At 44.0% G+C, this 20,594-nt stretch overlaps 1 protein-coding gene across 7 annotated transcripts in view; it reads right to left on the bottom strand.

Moving 5' to 3' along the window:
* Nucleotides 1–20,594, bottom strand: part of LOC310862237 (IQ motif and SEC7 domain-containing protein 1-like) — a gene marked incomplete at its 3' end in the record, with an annotated part of 207,144 nt that overhangs the window by 13,975 nt on the left and 172,575 nt on the right. For 6 of the 7 annotated variants that reach the window (XM_083770038.1, XM_083770037.1, XM_083770032.1 and 3 more), the window contains 4 exons: nucleotides 6,062–6,347; nucleotides 4,294–4,614; nucleotides 2,273–3,240; nucleotides 1,086–1,247 (listed from right to left, as the gene is read on the bottom strand). In XM_083770038.1, the coding sequence (XP_083626164.1) occupies nucleotides 1,086–1,247; nucleotides 2,273–3,240; nucleotides 4,294–4,614; nucleotides 6,062–6,347 (1,737 nt within the window). Of the gene's footprint in view, nucleotides 1–1,085; nucleotides 1,248–2,272; nucleotides 3,241–4,293; nucleotides 4,615–6,061; nucleotides 6,348–7,123; nucleotides 7,257–20,594 lie in introns of those variants that run through there. The other variant, XM_083770033.1, reaches the window with a different exon arrangement.

Raw genomic sequence — 20,594 nt, 5'->3', positions numbered from 1 at the left:
ACGCACACGCACACGAGGAGATCAAGAAATTAGATAGGGAATAAGTACACAAACACTGGGACCAACAGGCAAACAACAGTGCATGGTTTGATCTCTCAGCTTCCTCCTCTGAACCAATTATTTGATCTTGTACAAAAACACAAGAACGACCCATTTGAAAAAGATCAATGCTAGCTGTACCAGATTGTATTTGAGATTACATTGGTGGTGCATCATGTGAGGTTAACTAGGGACTTCCCGCCATCGTCATACATCCCAGTTACAATTGACTTTAGACATCTCAGCAGGGAGCATGTTCCTTTATATTACGTCTCTGTTATTCCTCCTTGTCACCTGCAGCATCTTCATAAATTGAGTTTGAGGGAGATTCCGCTCTGAGTGTGACTCACTCTGCATCTCTAGTTCTATTATTAAATTCTCCTCAATATGACAGTAGGCCACGTTGTCCCGAGGGCACAACATCCGCCCCTAGCAGCCCTGTGGCACAACATCCGCTCGCAGTGCTACCAAACAGCATCACTCTATCCCTGTCATTTCCCCCACATCTAAATCCATTCAAATAATGCCGTATATTTTTTATATATTTTAGGAATTATTTTTCTTCCTGTTTTTTCTTTTTATTGCTTTATTAGACTGGAGAGTGTAGAGAGAAAGTCTGACTTGAACCCGGGTCATTGCAACTCGCAGGAAGCATGTGGTAAGTGCACTTAACTGGCAGCCCTATTCTGGGCATATTATGGTCAAAAATAAATACTTAAAATGCCTACAATAGCCAATGTAGAAGCTTACAAGCTTGTAGACCGGCAATTTCCAGTATATATATATATACTATTTTTAAGATTTGTTTTTGGCTTTTCTGCCTTTATTGATAGATAAAATATCGAGGAAAGAGGGAGAGAGAGAAAGGGGAGACATGCAGCAAAGGTCGTCGTGAACGGGACTCGAACACGCAATGCACTGTCAGGCCAGAGCCTATATGTGGCATGCACTCGGACCACTAGGCCAGCGGGCGCCCCAATTTCCAGTATATATTGTACGATGAAGTATATTGAGCTTAAGTGGTTCAAATCAAAGATCATACTCACTCCAAGACATCTCTGTTGAACTGCTTCTGTCGGTTGCCAAGGAACTCTCCGATCATTTGTCTACTCAAACCTTTCCTCTGTAGGAGAAAGTGAGCCACGCCCACGGGTGTGTCGGGAACAAACCCTCGCTCTGTCAGGTACTGGACGCCTTTCTCTGGCTTCCTGAAGAAGAAAACCAAAAAACACAAGAATGATATCGTTCCTGTCCAAAACTGCAGGAAATGGACTGAAAAACAGAAACCTGTGTTCCATTGGATTCAATATAGTTAGTCACAAGCTCTTGTTATTAATACTTAAAAATACCTTATCTTCTTTCACTCTAGATGCACTAGAAGGTCTTTCACACACAATTCAAGTGCACATTTTAACCAAATAGGATCCTTCATTCATGTCAAATAAAAAAGCTTACTTTCTTGTATAACACTCATGTTGTCTGCGTGGTTCTCTGAATGATGTGGAGTCATCTTTGTAAGACGGGACATTTTTAAATGACTTGAAACATGTGAGTACAATTTGTCTGATCCTGAGCAAGACGCTTAACCCAAGACTGCTCTCTGTGCTGTAATGAATAGACGTCGCTGTGTCCAATTGCTGTGTTCACACTGGCAGATACAAAAGATACAAAGATACAAAGCTACAGGAATATTCATATCTTTGTAGCTGAAGTTGAAACAGCTCTACTTTTCTGTAGCTTATAGCCGTCTCTGGCTTCCATTGAAAAATAATGATTCTGTCTCTTTGTATCTGCCAGTGTGAATACAGCACAGTTAGGATAGGTAATGAAGAGGACACATTTTACTTATATGCAATTGCAAAATGCAAATGCACAGTGGCAAATACCCCAACAATAACTAAAGGGACTAAATTAATGAATGTATTACTTCATTCATTTGTTCGTTCATTCATTTTGTTCATTCACCGCAATGAGGTGGTTTAAACCCAGGCGTCCTTGAGAGTTACAGACTTTTGAGTAAAATTTAATTAACCACTTAAACCCCAGCATCCTTATCGCGGGGAAGACCTTTGCAGAACATAGCAGATCAACAAGCGAACAGAGCCCTGAGGGACTCCGGTCCCCCATATAGGTTTCAAGAGGTTAAGTTAAATTTAAATGAAGTTAATGTAACATGCGTATCAAACTGAGAGTCATTCACACTAAAATCACCACCGAAGCTCTGACCACCTACTTGTTGAAGAGGTTCAGGCCGATGCGGTAGTGCCTCTTGCGGATGACGTCGTTGCTGAAGACGGGCGAGTCCCAGCTGTTGCGCGTCTCCTTGTGGTACGTCTGCTTGCTGAGCGTCTGCTCGCGCAGGCTGTCCCGCGACGACGACTCGGAGCTGCAGTTGATGGTATCGTTGGAGTTGGACGTGCTGTTGACGCTGTCGTTGTCGCCGTCCGAGTAGTCCGACTCCGACTTGCTCTGCCGGTTGGCCGAGCCGTTGATGGCCAGGTGGCTCTCCAGCTGCCGGTGGCGGTGGCGCATGGGCGCCTCGTCGTCGCCGCCGCCGCGGGAGGAGGGCGGCGCCGCCCGCAGCGGCGGGCCGTGGGAGATGTGCTTGGGGCTGGCCTGCGACGACGTCACGATGTGGGTGTGAGGCTCGTAGAGCGCCGGCCGCTTGACCGAGCCGCGCTCGGAGCGGTCGCTGAGCTCCGCCGAGCTGTCGCTGGGCGGCTCGATGGTCAGCAACGGGAGGTGGTCCATGCGGAGGCGCTGCTCCTGGCACTCCAGGGACGGCGTGCTGCGGCAGCTGGTGTCCGTGTCGCGGCCATCGTCCTTAGTGTCCATAATGGGCCAGTACTCCTGGGAGGAGTTGGCCGAGCGCAGCCGAATGTCCGACTCTGTGCTGGAGGGCTGGTCCGCCAACCTCGACAGGGCGATGGCCGGCGCCATGTCCTCCTCGTCGATGAACAGGGTGACGTCGCTGTAGGACGCCAGCATCTCGTCGTGCATGCGCCCGGCCGCCCCGCGGTGGGGCTTCACCTGGTAGGGCAGCTCCCGCTCCATGTCGTGGCCCATGAGGGCCTCGGGGTCGGGGCCCTCGTCGCCCTGGAGGCTGCGACAGTTCAGAGCGTCGTCGATAGACTCGGCCAGCGACTTGACCTGTCTGGAGAACGCATCCTCCAGCTCCGTGATGGCGTCCGTCAGGTCCCCCTGGGGGGAAGGTTGGCACAATCAGGACATTTTAGTTACTCATATTTAGTTGTAAAGTTCAGTTATTAAAATAACTATATAAATAATTGTGATTAATGATTTAATTGCATTTGGTGTTAAACAATGGAACACAAAATAAAATGCATTTTAGGCTTTGTAAACAAAAAATGTACAGAGCAGATGTGGCAAATAACTTAACGATACAAATAAATGACTGACTTTACTGTTAATGCACTATGGCTGAAACATCTGTACTTTTTTGGATAATTTCAAACATTTTCAAAAATAGCGGAAATAGCCGATCTACAAGCTTTTTCAACAGATTAATTTATACCGAAACACTAATGATGATTATGGAAAAAAAACGACCTAGGTGATTATGTAATAATGGTGACAGGCCTGCACAGTAATCACAGTATGAACGTTTTGTATAATATGTAGGTATACGAGTATTAATTGATTATTGGTGGATTGTGGGATATGGTATATATGGTAGTACTATGCATAGTTTATAATGCATAATAATGGATTTATAATATAGTGTATTATATCATATATGGATCCATGTTTAATATGGATCTACAGTATATACCGACACGCTTATCGATGGTTGTAGGCTTTTGTGTTTTAGAATTATGTACTTGAATCTGAAACTTGTTTACCGTCGATTTATGTGGATTGCAGCTGCTTTTTGTCAACTATAATGACATGTACAAAGGATAGGCATATAAGCTTTTAGTCCATTCAGCCCGAGTCCATTTCCGATCCCCTATGTTAAACTATGTTACAGTTTAATTATGTTACTGAATGTATATGTTATGGATACTGTTGAAGATGACTAAGACACTGTTTCCCAAACAGTGGACCCCATATGTGGGTCGCGGACCAACCTCTATGGGTCGCGAGTAAAGATCGACATATTGATGATGTCAGATCGACATATGGAGACATATGGAGACACAGACATATAAAGGTAGATGCCTCTTCCGACATCAAATTTCTCTTTTGGGTCTGGAGCCAATGCGTTTGGGAACCACTGGTCTAACGGTGTACCTGCGGTGCCATGTTGGCCTGCGGGTGGCCATCCAGGTCCCCGCAGTCGGACGGGACCAGGGCCAGCGGGGTGCCGTCCTCCGTCATGGACACCTGCCTCCCCTCGAAGTAGGAGCTGTGGACCTTCTCGGGGCCCTCGAAGGACAGCTGCATCCTCATGTTGGACAGCACGATGCGTCGGGACATGCGGTTCTCGGACATGGAGCTCCGCAGCCGCTCAAAGTTCTTGTTCATCTGGTACTGGCGGAAGGCCGTCTGGATGGTGCGCGCCGCATGCCGGGTTATGAAGCGTCCGCCATATTTACGCTCCAGCATTTCCACCTGAGAAACAACATTAACCCATTTAAAAAAAATGTCTTCTAAATCCTGACAGTTTTCTGAAATACCTATGTTTCTAGGCCTATATCACTCAATATTTCATGTCAAGAAATGCCAAAAATTATCTGTAATTGGCCTCCGAGACCCCCATCTGAAAATATGTTGTTCCTCCAGGGACCCTCCGGAAGCAAAGATTTGAGACATTCGTTCTGAGAAAATATATTCCAAATTTGAGGCACATTTTCACGATAAAAAAAAAATAGCAGACCTGCAAGCTCGTAGCGCGCCACTCGGTGGCGTGCTATGAGCTTGTAGATCAGCTATTTTTCAATAGCTAAAGCATAACATAATGCTAACACCAAAAGGGGTTCCCGCCCAGAATGGGTTAATTGGCCCATTAAAAAAGAGAAAGCATCATTTGAGAAATGTTGAATCATTTTGAAATATGTAACACAAATCTCCTCTTCTGAGGGGTCCCTCCTGGCACAAAACATTTTCAGATGGGGGTCCTTGGCACAAAAGGGTCCATCAGCACTAATAATGTCAAAGCATCCGTTTGTGTAATATGAACAGACTGAATGAATGATGGAAGGTCGTTAGAGAGTGAGTGTCTTCTGTACACAGTATAATCCCCAACTATTATATATCGTGTCTCCAACTGGTACAGAATTCCGCTGCTAACATATTCTCCGAATCGGGACTATATCACACCCATCTGTCTCCACTGGTTTCATAATACAGTATATTTATTAAGATTTTACTGATGTCTTTTAAAGCTCTGCAGGGACATTTCAGATATGCTGCCTGGTGCCCTCACCTCATGACCCGGGGAAATCATGAGGCTTTTGCTGCCCGAGGTCTCCTAAGGCTTTGCAAGGCCCTGCCTGAGGATCTAAGAGGCTAGCAAAAATCAGTGTCACGTTTCACTTCTGAAAACAAGTCATTGTCTTACGTGTGTTCTTGCGTCCTATATCTATTTAATTAGATTTTTTATTTCTCTGTTTTATTTAGTCACTGATTTGACTCTGTTTTAACTCTTTATGGTCATCTTGCTGCTCTTTTAACCCATTCTGACCTGAGATCAGATTCTAAAAATGTCTTCTACATCCTGACAGTTTTCTATGTCGTTCTTCGATTTTTCTAAAATAGCAGAGCTACAAGCTCGTAGCTTGTACATAATGCTAACACCAAAAGGGGTTCCCGCCCCAAAATGGGTTAACTTGTAAAGCACTTTAAATACATGTAAAGCATGTAAGTACATGTAAAGCACTTTGTAGCCCTGTTTGGAAAAGTGCTTTATAAAAACATCTCACCATTATCAGTGTTCATTTATTCACTTGTAACTCCTAAGAGTATACAAATGGAACCATACAGGTCCATTTGGTTCTATGTGTACACTCTCGGAGTTAAACAAACGCGGAGGATCTGGGTGTTGTGTACGACAGCGCACCTGTTTGTCCTGGAGGTCGGCGGAGAGCTCGTAGCTCTCCGAGAGCGAACGGGACCTCTTGATGGCCTCTTCCTCGGCCTGCTTGCGGAGAATGGACTGCGAGTGCTGCAGCTTGGCCCGACGGGGCCTCTGGGGCGGCCCGGGCTGGATCCCGTGACCGTACAGCGGCCCGGCGTCGAAACGGTCGGGGCTGATGGCCGAGCCGTGAGTCACCGGGCCGCGGCCGTAGCTGGCTCCGCCATCCAGGGAAGGGCCACTCTCATTGGGCCGTCCATCCCCCTCCACACTGCACAGACACACAGAGAGGAAAATTAGGCTTATCTTTAATCACCTACACAGAAGACGAAAAATGAGCGATGGGAAGCTAACGCTGACAAAGTACGAACTACGAAGTGATTCAGATTTCAGACATCATTCATCGGGGGAATGTTCCGCTGTCTGTGTTCCTTCTTATTAGATTGTGCACTCGGTGCCAAAGGTTGTTAACCCAGAGAGTTTGCAAATGGTAAAGACTCTCAGAGTTACAAAAAAGATTTGACTGTGCAGTACTCCTGTCACATGAGCTGATGATGAGTGTGTAATACTGTGACTCAAGACAAGCACAGTGAACGCCCGTAACACATGCACGCTATGTGGAAACGGTTACCTGGAAACGGCACCATTTGTGCAATTATTACAAAGAAACATCCGCATTATGTGATTCTGAACATGCAAATAGACCTGAAACAGAGCTACGTAGCCGAAGGCAAGTCATGCACTTTGAGTTTACCAATGCAACTTTTTCATTGAATTGCTGATTCCACGGCTTCTCAATACATGGCTGACATTTCAGTCAACACTGAATGAATGTTGATTAAAGGAGCTAAGAGTGTCTCCAATAATTACAATTAGAAGAATGTCTGCAAGCGTGTCATGTCATAAATTATACATTCTACTCCGCTGACATCAGACATGTCTATAAATTGAACGAATACTGTAGGTTTGAAAGACTTGACTTGATCTCAGACACATGTCAACAGAGCTATAAGTAATCATTAAACAAACTGAAAGGCTAGTACTCACTCAATCGTACATTCAGTCGTACTAAACGGCCGTTGCTTTGCGCGCAACGACCACCTCCTGTTTTCTAAAAAATGCCAGCTTTTCCTCCATATCTTGTCTACCATTCTGTCAAGTCCAGAGGGCACCGAGGTACTTTCTCCTAGGGAACCAAAGTCTATACGCCACTTCAAAGGGGCCAATCAGCAATAACCAACACAACAGTTACATCATATTTGAAGAAGGGAAGCACGTGGGTGTTACAAAGTCCAGTTTACTGCAGAACGCCAGTAAACACAGCCGGAAACAAGCTCTTAGAAGTGGCCCGAAAATGGCTCAATCCATTCTCTTGAGGCGTGAGGCTGCATGTCTGTCATAGTGCAGTGCTTTCACTTTTCACTGCCGCTGGGGTGAAAAGAATTATGCTGTGTTTGAATAGTGAGCTGACACACCCAATCCACTGTACACAAACCACTTCCTTAATTGCAGAGTCTGAAATCAACATTCAACAGACAACGTACTGTACTGTACTGTACTGTACTGTACTGTACTGTACTGTACTGTACTGTACTGGAGGCCTGAGTGTTCATTTAACTCTGGATATAGCTGTTAGGGAGAGCCCATTTTTTAAACACTCTCCGAGTTAAACTAGCACTCAGCTACAGCTAGCAATGAGTGCAAAGTGGACATGCAACCTGAAGGGAGATACAGGAGATACAGTATTGTGAACTGTATTTATAATATTGTTGGTTCGGGTTCGGGTTCAACCTAAACTGAGTTGGACTGGACTTGACTAGACAAGGACTTTTGAAATGCACAACGGCACCTTATTATACTGTGCCTGTGTACATTTTGAAGGATTGCACAGTATGTGCGTATTACGTATGTACTGCTAATAACTCTCAGATGAATTGCACATCATGTTTCTGTTGAGAAACTGCGGTCTGACTGAGCACACACACACACACACACACACACACACACACACACACACACACACACACACACACACACACACACACACACACACACACACAACAAATGGAGCAGCAGTGGCTCAGGAGGAAAGGTGAAAAACGTTCCCGGTTCGATCCCCGGCTCCCCCTTTGTTAGTGTAGAAGTGTCCTTTAGCAAGAAACTGAACCCCTGACTGCTGCTGATGAACAGGTTGGTGCTTTGCATGGCATTAGTGTGAAAAATTAGTGTGAGGGAATGGGGGAATGTAATGCACCTTGTAAAGTGCTTTGGAAAAAGGTACTACATAAGTGCACCATTTACCATACACAGACATAAATAAAGGATATGCAAACATATGTGTTTTAGAAGTAGGAGCTATTATATGCACAGGAACGATTCTACAGTATGATTAATGTACAATTACAATTTACAATCCAGGTATTTAGTAGACGCTCCTTATCCAGAGCAACTTACAAGTCCAAAATCTAAATATGCAGAGAAAGCATGAGCCAGTCAATAAACAAGTGTAATAGTCACAGAATGCAGAGACAACAATGTACAAACAGTATGACTAAAGTACATAGTCAGCCGTTTCTGTTTCTTTTTCTTAATACCATCTTTTGTTGCTGCAACATTGAGGAACCACAACTAAATAATTAAACTTTTTTATGTACTTGCATAAGCGATGCGAGATGTAACTCGTCAGGTGAAAACCTTGTGTATCCAAAACAATCTACAACCTCACAAGGCATCACATCGCGATGCGTTGTGTGCTTGTAGATGACAACAATATTCTACAATTGTGTGTGTGACACTACAGTACATCTGAGAAGAGGGATTGTGGATTCAGAACAGACACTGTTGTTTCAGAATAGATGCTGAGCGGAGTAAGTATGCACACACTGCAGATACACACACTGTTGTCTCAACATGGCACTAATCAGAGTAACAGCTAAATAGTTCTATGTACACACAGAAACACTTGAGAATCCAACACAGTATGTAAACACCTGAGTCTAACACTGCCTAAGCACCAGCACACTAAATGATAGCTACAGCAAGGGTAAAGGAACAGTAATCTAGCCCTACCAGCAGTGGTAGGGCCCCATTGTGAACCCGGACATGTTGAGGACACCAACGTTTTATGTTATAAATGTTTAGTATGGGTCCCCAGCCGGATGCTAACTTGCATATGTTGAGCAATTTTTGTAATCGGCATATTTTCATCATGCTTTATGTAGCATGTGACGTGTCAAACTAGGGGGTTTTCATGATGCTGAATCCATTCCAAGCATTCGTTTAGCGGAAAAAAAACTCATTGGGCTAAAAACGGCCATGCCCACTTGCCCAATTGTGCTGACATCATCACATATATATATATATCTATTATAACATTAGAGAACTTGTACCCAACACATGGCAAGAAACCCAAAGCCACAACAGCTACGTCGCTATTGCAACACCCACAACACCATCTTACACACTACACCCACACACACTCACACGGCAGTGACGTCACACACTTACCTTTGCAGTGTTGCAACACTATCTCCGCCTATCGCGCCGAACGCCAAAACTCGACACCACTCGCCAAACACTGCCACTCACGCCGCCAATGCATTTGTTTACTACAAACATTATCGCCCGAAGCACCCACACCCCCGGAACACTGTTGCCCTTTCACCACGCTAAATTCGCCAGGTCTATGCAAGTGAGCACAAATTACATGTGAGAAAATTCATTCACAAGCCCACAAATGCCATTCAAATGCCATTCAACACACACTACAACTCGCTTACAATTCGCGAACCTGGCAACACTGCCCTGTCTTCTAATAGGCCCACACTAGCTCTCAGAATCTGATTTTGATCTCCCGCAGGAGAAGAGAAACGAGGAAGGAGAGGAATTTTCGCCTCACGATTTTGCTTATTCCTTCTAAATCTCTATATATTAAATATCGCTCTCTCAGTGAATCTCTTAGTTACATCAACATTGTTCTTTCAGTTTTTGGTTTGTCCCAAACTATTACAATTACACCGTTCGAATTCGCCATTTCGCCTGCCAGCCATACTGCCGAGTACATTTCATTGCGCACACACACACGCACACGGACGCCTGGAAGCCATGACCTCTCTCTCTCACCACGCCACGCACGCACACACACACACACACACAGGTATAGCCGTGCAGCCTATACACGGCGGCAGCGAGACAGGACGTTATAATCTTGAGTTTCATTAAATAACTGTCTTTCTCCGCACGCGCACACACAACATTATTCAAGTGAAATGCGTAACGCCAATATTGGGCTAATATAGGCTACCAATACAGGACGTTATAATCTTCACTTTCATTAAATAACTCTGTCTTTCTCTGCACGCGCACGTGCGCACACAACATTATTCAAGTGAAATGCATAACGCCAATATTGGCCTAATAAAGGCTACCAATATGTGGGTAGTCTACACTCTACAGGGATTTACCCACGGAATGAATATATATATATATATATATATTCATCTATACCAGGGCTGCCCACACTTCTTTTTACTTCAGAGCTACTTTCAAAACGACCAGTCATATACCCACCAAATAAAACTATCATCCCATTGCAGAAAATAGTTACAAAATGTAATTGAGGCTACATACAGTGGTGTCCCCTTCATCTGTACCAGGCTGACTTCTATAGGTTTTGAAAGGTACCTTTCTTTTTTTTTCTTTATTTACCCAGGGAAGTAGCTGAGCACAGGTGCTCATTTTCAGTAACGCCCTGCACATCGAAACACACACACACACACACACACACACACACACACACACACACACACACACACACACACACACACACACACAATGTCATGTCAAAGGTACCTCTGGAAGCCACACCTCTGATGGGTCGGGTTTAGTCTTAAGGGGTGTGTTTTTTTCACCCACTGTGTAATACAATGAATGGACGGTAGGTGGCAGTAGTACAGAGGCCAGAGAAACTATAAGACAAACGCACATGGAATGGGAAATAGAGGGGGGGGGAATGGAAATGGTAGGGTTTTTATTTTTGGTATTTGACTTTGCTACTGATGATTGTACGCAACAACAACTATTGCATTGTGTGTTTGAGCTGACAGGCCCTTTTTTATGTCAATCAATCAAGTCATCTCAGGTCATCTCAAGCGGCAGATGCAAAAATTGTTTTTTATATTAAAATTATATATATTTTTTAGGGCCATGTCATGTGCTCTACCTGCAAAGCCTTTGTGATCTATAACTTTTGGGCACCGCTTAACGTCAGATCAGGGGTTTTGTCGGCCAGCGCCAAAAATGCTCCCCGACAGCATAATCGGAGCAAATACCGGGCAGTGTGTATGAGTCATAACGTGTTGACTACACTACACTACACTAATAAGGACACATAATAATAACTAATAACCCATCCGTTACTACATGTGGAGTCAACTCCCGCAATTACCTTCTTCCCATAGTGCGCGGCAACGTAACTCTGGGATGAGCGGCCGCAAAGCGGCCGCGAAATTCTAGTATATATATATTCTTTTTTTAAGGGGGTGCCCACTCTTCCTGTATCCGTAGAGAACCCTGCATGGGAGACTCCAGTCAACTAAGTGCATACAGTAGGGTTTAAGTTCAAGTGGATCACAAATCACATTAAGTCAACCCCAACCCCCCACTGTGGCGGAGCTGAGACTGTTAGGTTTAGCTAAGGTTACAAGAACACAGAATACCTTGACAGTAAATGAATGAACGCTACCTGACTCCGTCTGCTCTGAGAGCTGGACGCATGGAGACAGTATGTGTTTTGTTAATATACAGACAGACAGGCAGAGACCTATACTAGGGCAACACACAGAGATCACTGCAGGTTACGAACGATAATCCAATTATACAAGTCAAGGATCTGAATAAATAGTAAATAAATAACAGCATTTTATAGCAACTTACGCCATATACTTCCTCGTACGGAAAATAGCAAGAATAGCCGATCTACAAGCTCACAACGCATGTCACAACGCAGATCTGCTTTGCTATACATATTACATAGCAAAGCAGATCACAGCAAATACAACCCTAACCATACTGTATATATCGGCTTTGTCGGGTAGAAACCTCATTATGTCCAAAACTTTGCAGGATTCAACTTATAAAAATGGCAGATCTACAAGCTCAAAACGCACCACGAACACATCTGCTACCCTTGACACTTGTGTGAGTTACTGTAGTGTGATCAAGTGGGCCAGTAGAGCGTTCATTTACAAAAACAATAACTCAGAAAATTTGGAGATATACAGCCCGACACAGCAACGATATAAGTACATCCTGTGTTCCCTTCATGGTGGTGATGAATCTCTCCCAACCGCCTGACAATGGATGCAAACTGTGACACACATAGCCAGAGTCACACTGAAGCTGCACTAGAACCAAGTCACAGCATCTGGAAACAGATGTCATCGTTGCCTTGCAGGCAGCGTAGCCTCGATATACCCAGGCTTTCATTTTCTGAGTTATTGTTTTTGTAAATGAACGCTCTACTGGCCCACTTGATCACACTACAGTAACACACACAAGTGTCAAGGGTAGCAGATGTGTTCGTGGCGCGTTTTGAGCTTGTAGATCTGCCATTTTTATAAGTTGAATCCTGCAAAGTAACGGTTTTGGACATAATGAGGTTTCTACCCGACAAAGCCGATATATACAGTATGGTTAGGGTTGTATTTGCTGTGATCTGCTTTGCTATGTATAAATGAAAGCCTGGATTTACACATGGGCTGCACTGGCCTAAAAGTGGGAGTCAACCGCGTAGGCGTCGCTCCAAATTACGTGACGTCAGGGCTCTGAGCGGTGTGCACCCCTCAAAATAACACCGTGAGGAAATCATTACCAGTGGAACTTCAAACGAGGCTATGCGAGGAAAATGAGGAGAATGACTGAAGAACCCACCACACCTTCTAAGAAAAAAACAACGTGTGCCGACTCTGTGGAAATAACTTTGACAGTCCGTTAGAATGGTATACTCCAGCAACCAGTGGTTTCTGCTTCTGGTCGACACAATAACGGTGCTGCACTGGGGGGGGGGAGGAGAGACCGGGGCTGACGGACAGATCGGTGAACCAATCAGGGTGTGCGCAAATCTGAGCCGGGACCCTCCCATCTAGGCCAGAAAGGTCTAGCGTTAGCTCAGGCCACAGGCAGGGTGACCTTTATCACAGCTTCATCACTGAACAATTCATCTCTCATCAAGACCAGGGCCCTAAATGTGTAGTGTTGTTGTTGTTAGTAGGAATAAACACAGAAGCACCCGGGAGGAAGTGGACTAAGAAAAGGGGAGGAGTCAAACCGAGATCCTGTTTTTACACAAAAAAGGAGGTGGCACCCCCCAGAGGAAATACAAGATTGGTTAAAGCTTCAATATACTGTAGGTCTTATTGTAATTAATACGGTTTTATTGTAATCAATCTGTTTGGTATATTATAATACAATATAATAACGTAGTACATCTGCAGTGGTTGGAGGAGGTCTCTCTACTCTTCCATTGATTGAGACTTTTAGACCCTGGTGTTGGGCAGGACACCTGCTGGTCGACAATGTTAATAAAGTTATTTGAAGCAGGCGGCGCACCGGAATCGGACATAAAACACTGGCACAAAATGTTATACTTTGAACATTGTTGTTATCACGTCTCTCTATCGTCAGAGGAAGACCAAGGACAACTTACAGATTGTATCTTTATAATAACCAAGATGAACAGACACCTAAGGCGAATTCGCAGACAAAGTATGACAAAACTACTGGAATAAGCACTTGGTTAGCAATTGAGTTTTCTGTCAGAAAACTGGATTACAAACTGCTTTTTATAGCCACTACAGCTACAGGGAGATCCTCTGGGGGATGCGTCCCCCCCCCCCCCCCTGCTTTCCCCCTCATCACCTACAAAAACACTGGGGACAGGAAGTGACCTCATTTTCCTCATGGGGGCAGCTGCACATACATTGTGTTCTTTGTCGTGGTTTTCTCTCAGCCAAGCCAACAGATATACCGTATGTATATGTATATAGTTGCTATGTGCTTTAGTAAATGAATGCCCTGCTTCATCATACACAAGTGTCATACTCAGGTAGTGAAATATAGTACGACACGTTGGAAGCTTTTCACTATTTTAAAATGTTATTTAAAAATGTAACGGTTTTGGATTCGCAAGGTTTCCACCCGACAGCAACGCTACAGTATGTATATAAAAGACGTGTATGGAGCGGAGCACGCAGTCAAATAGCAACGCTACAGTATGTATATAAAAGACGTGTATGGAGCGGAGCACGCAGTCAAATAGCAACGCTACAGTATGTATATAAAAGACGTGTATGGAGCGGAGCACGCCGTCAAATAGCAACGCTACAGTATGTATATAAAAGACGTGTATGGAGCGGAGCACGCCGTCAAATAGCAACGCTACAGTATGTATATAAAAGACGTGTATGGAGCGGAGCACGCAGTCAAATAGCAACGCTACAGTATGTATATAAAAGACGTGTATGGAGCGGAGCACGCCGTCAAATAGCAACGCTACAGTATGTATATAAAAGACGTGTATGGAGCGGAGCACGCAGTCAAATAGCAACGCTACAGTATGTATATAAAAGACGTGTATGGAGCGGAGCACGCCGTCAAATAGCAACGCTACAGTATGTATATAAAAGACGTGTATGGAGCGGAGCACGCCGTCAAATAGCAACGCTACAGTATGTATATAAAAGACGTGTATGGAGCGGAGCACGCAGTCAAATAGCAACGCTACAGTATGTATATAAAAGACGTGTATGGAGCGGAGCACGCAGTCAAATAGCAACGCTACAGTATGTATATAAAAGACGTGTATGGAGCGGAGCACACAGTCAAATAGCAACGCTACAGTATGTATATAAAAGACGTGTATGGAGCGGAGCACGCCGTCAAATAGCGTCATTATTATTGTGTATTCCTTATGTATTATTAATTTAGGAGTCCTTGTTGTCCTGTGTGCTGCTGCAGCATTTCTTTCACGTTTGAGGGACAATGATGCAGGAGAACAAAATGGAGCAGATGTTCAGTGTTTTTGAGGATTCAGCACAATTATGCTTTTATTCAAAGAAGTTGAGCCCATTGTTGGACAGAAGAGAGAGAGAGAGAGAGAGAGAGAGAGAGAGAGAGAGAGAGAGACTGTCCTTCTCTGAGGTCATCCTGTGGCTGCCAGGTCAGCTGATCGTGTTGGCGGGAAAAGGGGGAAAAAACATGACTTTTATAAAGCAGCAGATGCTTGAAGATACAATGGAGGAAATTTATAACTATGATTATGTGAGCATCGTCCACACTGGTCCATTAACGGTTAACCCATTAAGACCTGAGGCCGATTCAACAAAATGTTTTCTGTTACCTTTATCTGTGTTTCTCTCTTTTGCCACAATACACCATCGTACAACAACAACATGTAAAATAGGACACCACCCTCAGCGACCTGTTTACATCCATCAAATATATATGGGTCTGAAGCAGAAAAGTGATGAAATATTAACTGTTTATCTGGAGTCATTTCCTACCATTAGTAATTCCCACAATCCTTCTGTAAACACAGTAATGTAAACAATAACAAAGGGAGGCCACATGCTTATCAGCCAATGGTGGACAACGTTCTCAGCCACAGGACTTGAGTCATACAGTATACTTCTGTTCAAAGACAACTCAACGACATATATATATACAGTCTACTCCTGGTCAAAGACAACTCAACTACATATATACAGTCTACTCCTGGTCAAAGACTACTCAACTACATATATACAGTCTACTCCTGGTCAAAGACTACTCAACTACATATATACAGTCTACTCCTGGTCAAAGACTACTCAACTACATATATACAGTCTACTCCTGGTCAAAGACTACTCAACTACATATATACAGTCTACTCCTGGTCAAAGACTACTCAACTACATATATACAGTCTACTCCTGGTCAAAGACAACTCAACTACATATATACAGTCTACTCCTGGTCAAAGACTACTCAACTACATATATACAGTCTACTCCTGGTCAAAGACTACTCAACTACATATATACAGTCTACTCCTGGTCAAAGACTACTCAACTACATATATACAGTCTACTCCTGGTCAAAGACTACTCAACTACATATATACAGTCTACTCCTGGTCAAAGACTACTCAACTACATATATACAGTCTACTCCTGGTCAAAGACTACTCAACTACATATATACAGTCTACTCCTGGTCAAAGACTACTCAACTGCATATATACAGTCTACTCCTGGTCAAAGACTACTCAACTACATATATACAGTCTACTCCTGGTCAAAGACTACTCAACTACATATATACAGTCTACTCCTGGTCAAAGACTACTCAACTACATATATACAGTCTACTCCTGGTCAAAGACTACTCAACTACATATATACAGTCTACTCCTGGTCAAAGACTACTCAACTACATATATACAGTCTACTCCTGGTCAAAGACTACTCAACTGCATATATACAGTCTACTCCTGGTCAAAGACTACTCAACTGCATATATACAGTCTACTCCTGGTCAAAGACTACTCAACTGCATATATACAGTCTACTCCTGGTCAAAGACTACTCAACTGCATATATACAGTCTACTCCTGGTCAAAGACTACTCAACTACATATATACAGTCTACTCCTGGTCAAAGACTACTCAACTGCATATATACAGTCTACTCCTGGTCAAAGACTACTCAACTGCATATATACAGTCTACTCCTGGTCAAAGACTACTCAACTGCATATATACAGTCTACTCCTGGTCAAAGACTACTCAACTGCATATATACAGTCTACTCCTGGTCAAAGACTACTCAACTGCATATATACAGTCTACTCCTGGTCAAAGACTACTCAACTACATATATACAGTCTACTCCTGGTCAAAGACTACTCAACTACATATATACAGTCTACTCCTGGTCAAAGACTACTCAACTACATATATACAGTCTACTCCTGGTCAAAGACTACTCAACTACATATATACAGTCTACTCCTGGTCAAAGACTACTCAACTGCATATATACAGTCTACTCCTGGTCAAAGACTACTCAACTACATATATACAGTCTACTCCTGGTCAAAGACTACTCAACTGCATATATACAGTCTACTCCTGGTCAAAGACTACTCAACTGCATATATACAGTCTACTCCTGGTCAAAGACTACTCAACTGCATATATACAGTCTACTCCTGGTCAAAGACTACTCAACTACAAGTGAAAGTTTCTCAGTCAAATTTTCAAAAAGAACATTCAAACAGTGAAAATAGCCGATCTCGCATGGAAAACATTTTTGGGTCATCCTTTTGGCCTAAATGTCTGACTGTACCTCGTGTTGTTTGCATCTCTGACTACTAAAGTATTCAATCAGTCAGTCAATCAATCAATCAATCAAAAACAACGCATCGCAGCTTCTAGATCTGCCATTTCCACCATTTCTTAAAGAGAGCTTAAGGGGTTAATTCATGATGTTCTTTTGTATGTTTGGGTCCCCGACTCCCCGGGGCCCCTTCCTAGTTTGTTTTTGAAAAGTAGCGAGTCATACGTTTCCGAAACAACAAACACTCAAGTGATGTACAGATTGAGCACAGATACTCAAATCTGGTTGTCCTCTATACCCCCCCTCCTCCTCCTCCTCCTCCTCCTCCGTCTTTATCCAAGCGGGAGCCCTGCTCTGCTGTACTTCTGATCCATGAATGGATAAGAACCAGCTCAAGCTGGCAGTGATTTTCAGCCATACGTTCTAGGGGGGTGGGCTGGTTTTTGGGGGTCCTCCTCCTCCCCTCCTCCTATAGCCCCCTTCTTCTCAACACATCCAGAAGAAGGTCCAGAGCGTGGGGGCCCCCTCTAGCCCGGGCCTCAACCCCATTCCATCAGCTGGACCTGGGGGAGAAACATTCCTCCATCCCGGAAAAGAGGAGTCACATCTACAGCAGTTCTGGGAATAGAGGGGCTGCTAATGAAGTGCAGGCCAGAGCCAGGCAGAGAGAGAGAGAGAGAGGCAGAGAACTAGCTAGCCTAAGTACCTCCCAAGTAAACGCACAGAAGAGAAGTTTTACGGCTGTGAGTCTCAGTCGCTTTCACTTGAAGGACCCACAGTTTGATATGCAGTAGTCCACGGGCACGGACCCCCATTTATTTTCATCTCTGGGACACCAATCTACAGTACAGGTACACTGTAGTTTATTTAACTCTGAGAGCGTACAAATGAAACCAAACAGAGCCTTACGGGTCCATTTGTACACTCTCAGAGTTACAGACCCATAGGGACCCATTTGGGCCCCCTTGGGGGTCCACAGAACCGACGCTTGAGAAACTGCGGTCTTACTGCACACACACGCGCACATGCGCACATGCACACGCACACACACACACACACACACACACACACACACACACACATGCTTTTCTCATCAACTATATAAAAGGACCGCTCAACTTCAAGAATTGTGCTTTGAGTTGTGCGTCATCTTTTTTTTCTTTGCCCCCCTTTCAAGGGAAACAGAAAGAAAGCAGAACAGAATCATTCATTCATTGGGTGAACTCTGGAAGCCAGTCGCAGCGAGCAGCGCGGTAAACATTTCTAACCGCGTCTTTCAGCAATGAACTGACCTTATCAATCAAACTGCCATGGGGCCGTACCCCCACTTCTCACCCCCAACATGAGCCCACCACGGCACAGCACAGCACAGCACAGCAAACACACACACACACACACACACACACACACACACGAACACACGAACACATGTGCCCCCCCTCATCATGGCAGATGTTTACTGTGTCCTCTGAGAGCGCTCGTAAATACAGAGGCAAGGCGCACAGGTCCACAACACAACGACACGCGTGAAGGAATGTCTCCCGGGGTCAAAGTGGAGGAGAAGACCACACAGTGACCACTAGAAGCACATAAACCTTGATTAATTGAATACATAAGACTACAATGGAAACAAGCCCTCGGGGCTTTTTATGTTATCCTTTTAGCATGTGTGTAAATACAGTATAACTGACTGTACAGCTGTAACTTTTGCAAACTGTTAATAAAGGATTCAATCAATCAAACCCCTAGTGGCCCTATATTTCTGGGCTTCTTAATAGGCAAACGTTGGGGGGAAAAAGAGGCGACGCATTATTAGCTTGTTGTAGATCGGCTATGTTTGGTGAAGACATTCTGGTGTAGAGCAGGCCGGGTCTTCAACAGGGAGTCCTCAGAGTTACTAGAGAAGGGGGGGGGGGGGTCTTTGTGTGAACTTGTAAAGGGAACTTCTATTGTTTCGTTTTCATTACATGAACTAATACCCTAGCATCCCTATTCTGAGGTAAAAATTTGCGGGAGGCGTTGGTTGTGAGCTTGTAGATCGAAACCAAATCCAAAACCACATTATATTCAATATGTAGTGGGGGGGTCCCTGCTTTACCTCTCTCAGCGAAGGGGTCCTTTATCTGAAAAACACTAAAGACCCCTGGTGTAGAGGGAAAAGGGTATGGGGACTGAGTATAGCGCATTAATGATAAAGTATAAGTGGTTAAGTAAAATCAAAAGTGTCTATAAACATGCACAATGCACAACGATGACTAAGGCGGTTTGCATCGTGATCCATACTAATGTGATGTTTTTTATTATTGAAAGCACAGGACCAGGTTGAACTTTACACAGTGACTCAGCTTGCACGCTGCGCCTGGCCAGTTGGCTGCAGAATTATTTCCAGCAGACAGTTGACTGTATATATAATCCACAGGATCCTAGACAAGTTGTGACTCCAAACTCCTGAAACGTCTGGTTGGTTGTAAACGTTTTAAACTCAATTTATACTCCATCTGCATCCGGATGCGTCCCTTCACTTGCAGACAAGGAAATGATCTTCAAGCTAAGAGCTAAGTGTAATGTGCACTCTCTCATCCTTTGCAATAGTTAGAGTGGTTACTAACCAACCGAAAGCAAGTACACTATACAGTACATCCATCTATTCTACACCTTTAAAGACAGCCATACTGTGATAGTGTTTACACCGCAAGACTTTAACACCAACTTTAACAAACTAAACATCATTCATCTTGCAGACAGTTGAATAACTTCCATCTGTTGAGTAAAAAACCTCAAACTTCTGTTAGGGATTGCTACAGTACGCTACAAATGAGTACGCATATGAGGAGGTGTAATTGCTTTGAGTTTGAATTGAATTGAAAGCTCCAGTTGGTCACGGCTTACTTGACACTAATTAGTTGCAGAGGAATTTGACTTGATCAATGAACGAGCTTCACGGCATATTGCATGTTACATTAAAACAAGTCATTACATTGCCATACGCCATCAACGAAACCAAACACCTGAGAAATATCACTAATTATGCTTCTGGTCCGTTTCAGTCACCCTCCCCACACTGCGGCAACAAGCCAAACAGAATCGACTGACTGTCATGTTCTCCCCGGTTGTTAATAATTTAATCACACAGCAGATA

The sequence above is a fragment of the Protomyctophum parallelum genome (genome assembly GCF_964188405.1).
Source record: "Protomyctophum parallelum genome assembly, chromosome: 7".
In the NCBI taxonomy this organism is placed as follows: domain Eukaryota; kingdom Metazoa; phylum Chordata; class Actinopteri; order Myctophiformes; family Myctophidae; genus Protomyctophum; species Protomyctophum parallelum.
The sequence above is the reverse complement of the archived record's forward strand: the minus strand, read 5'-3'. Positions and strand labels throughout refer to the sequence as shown.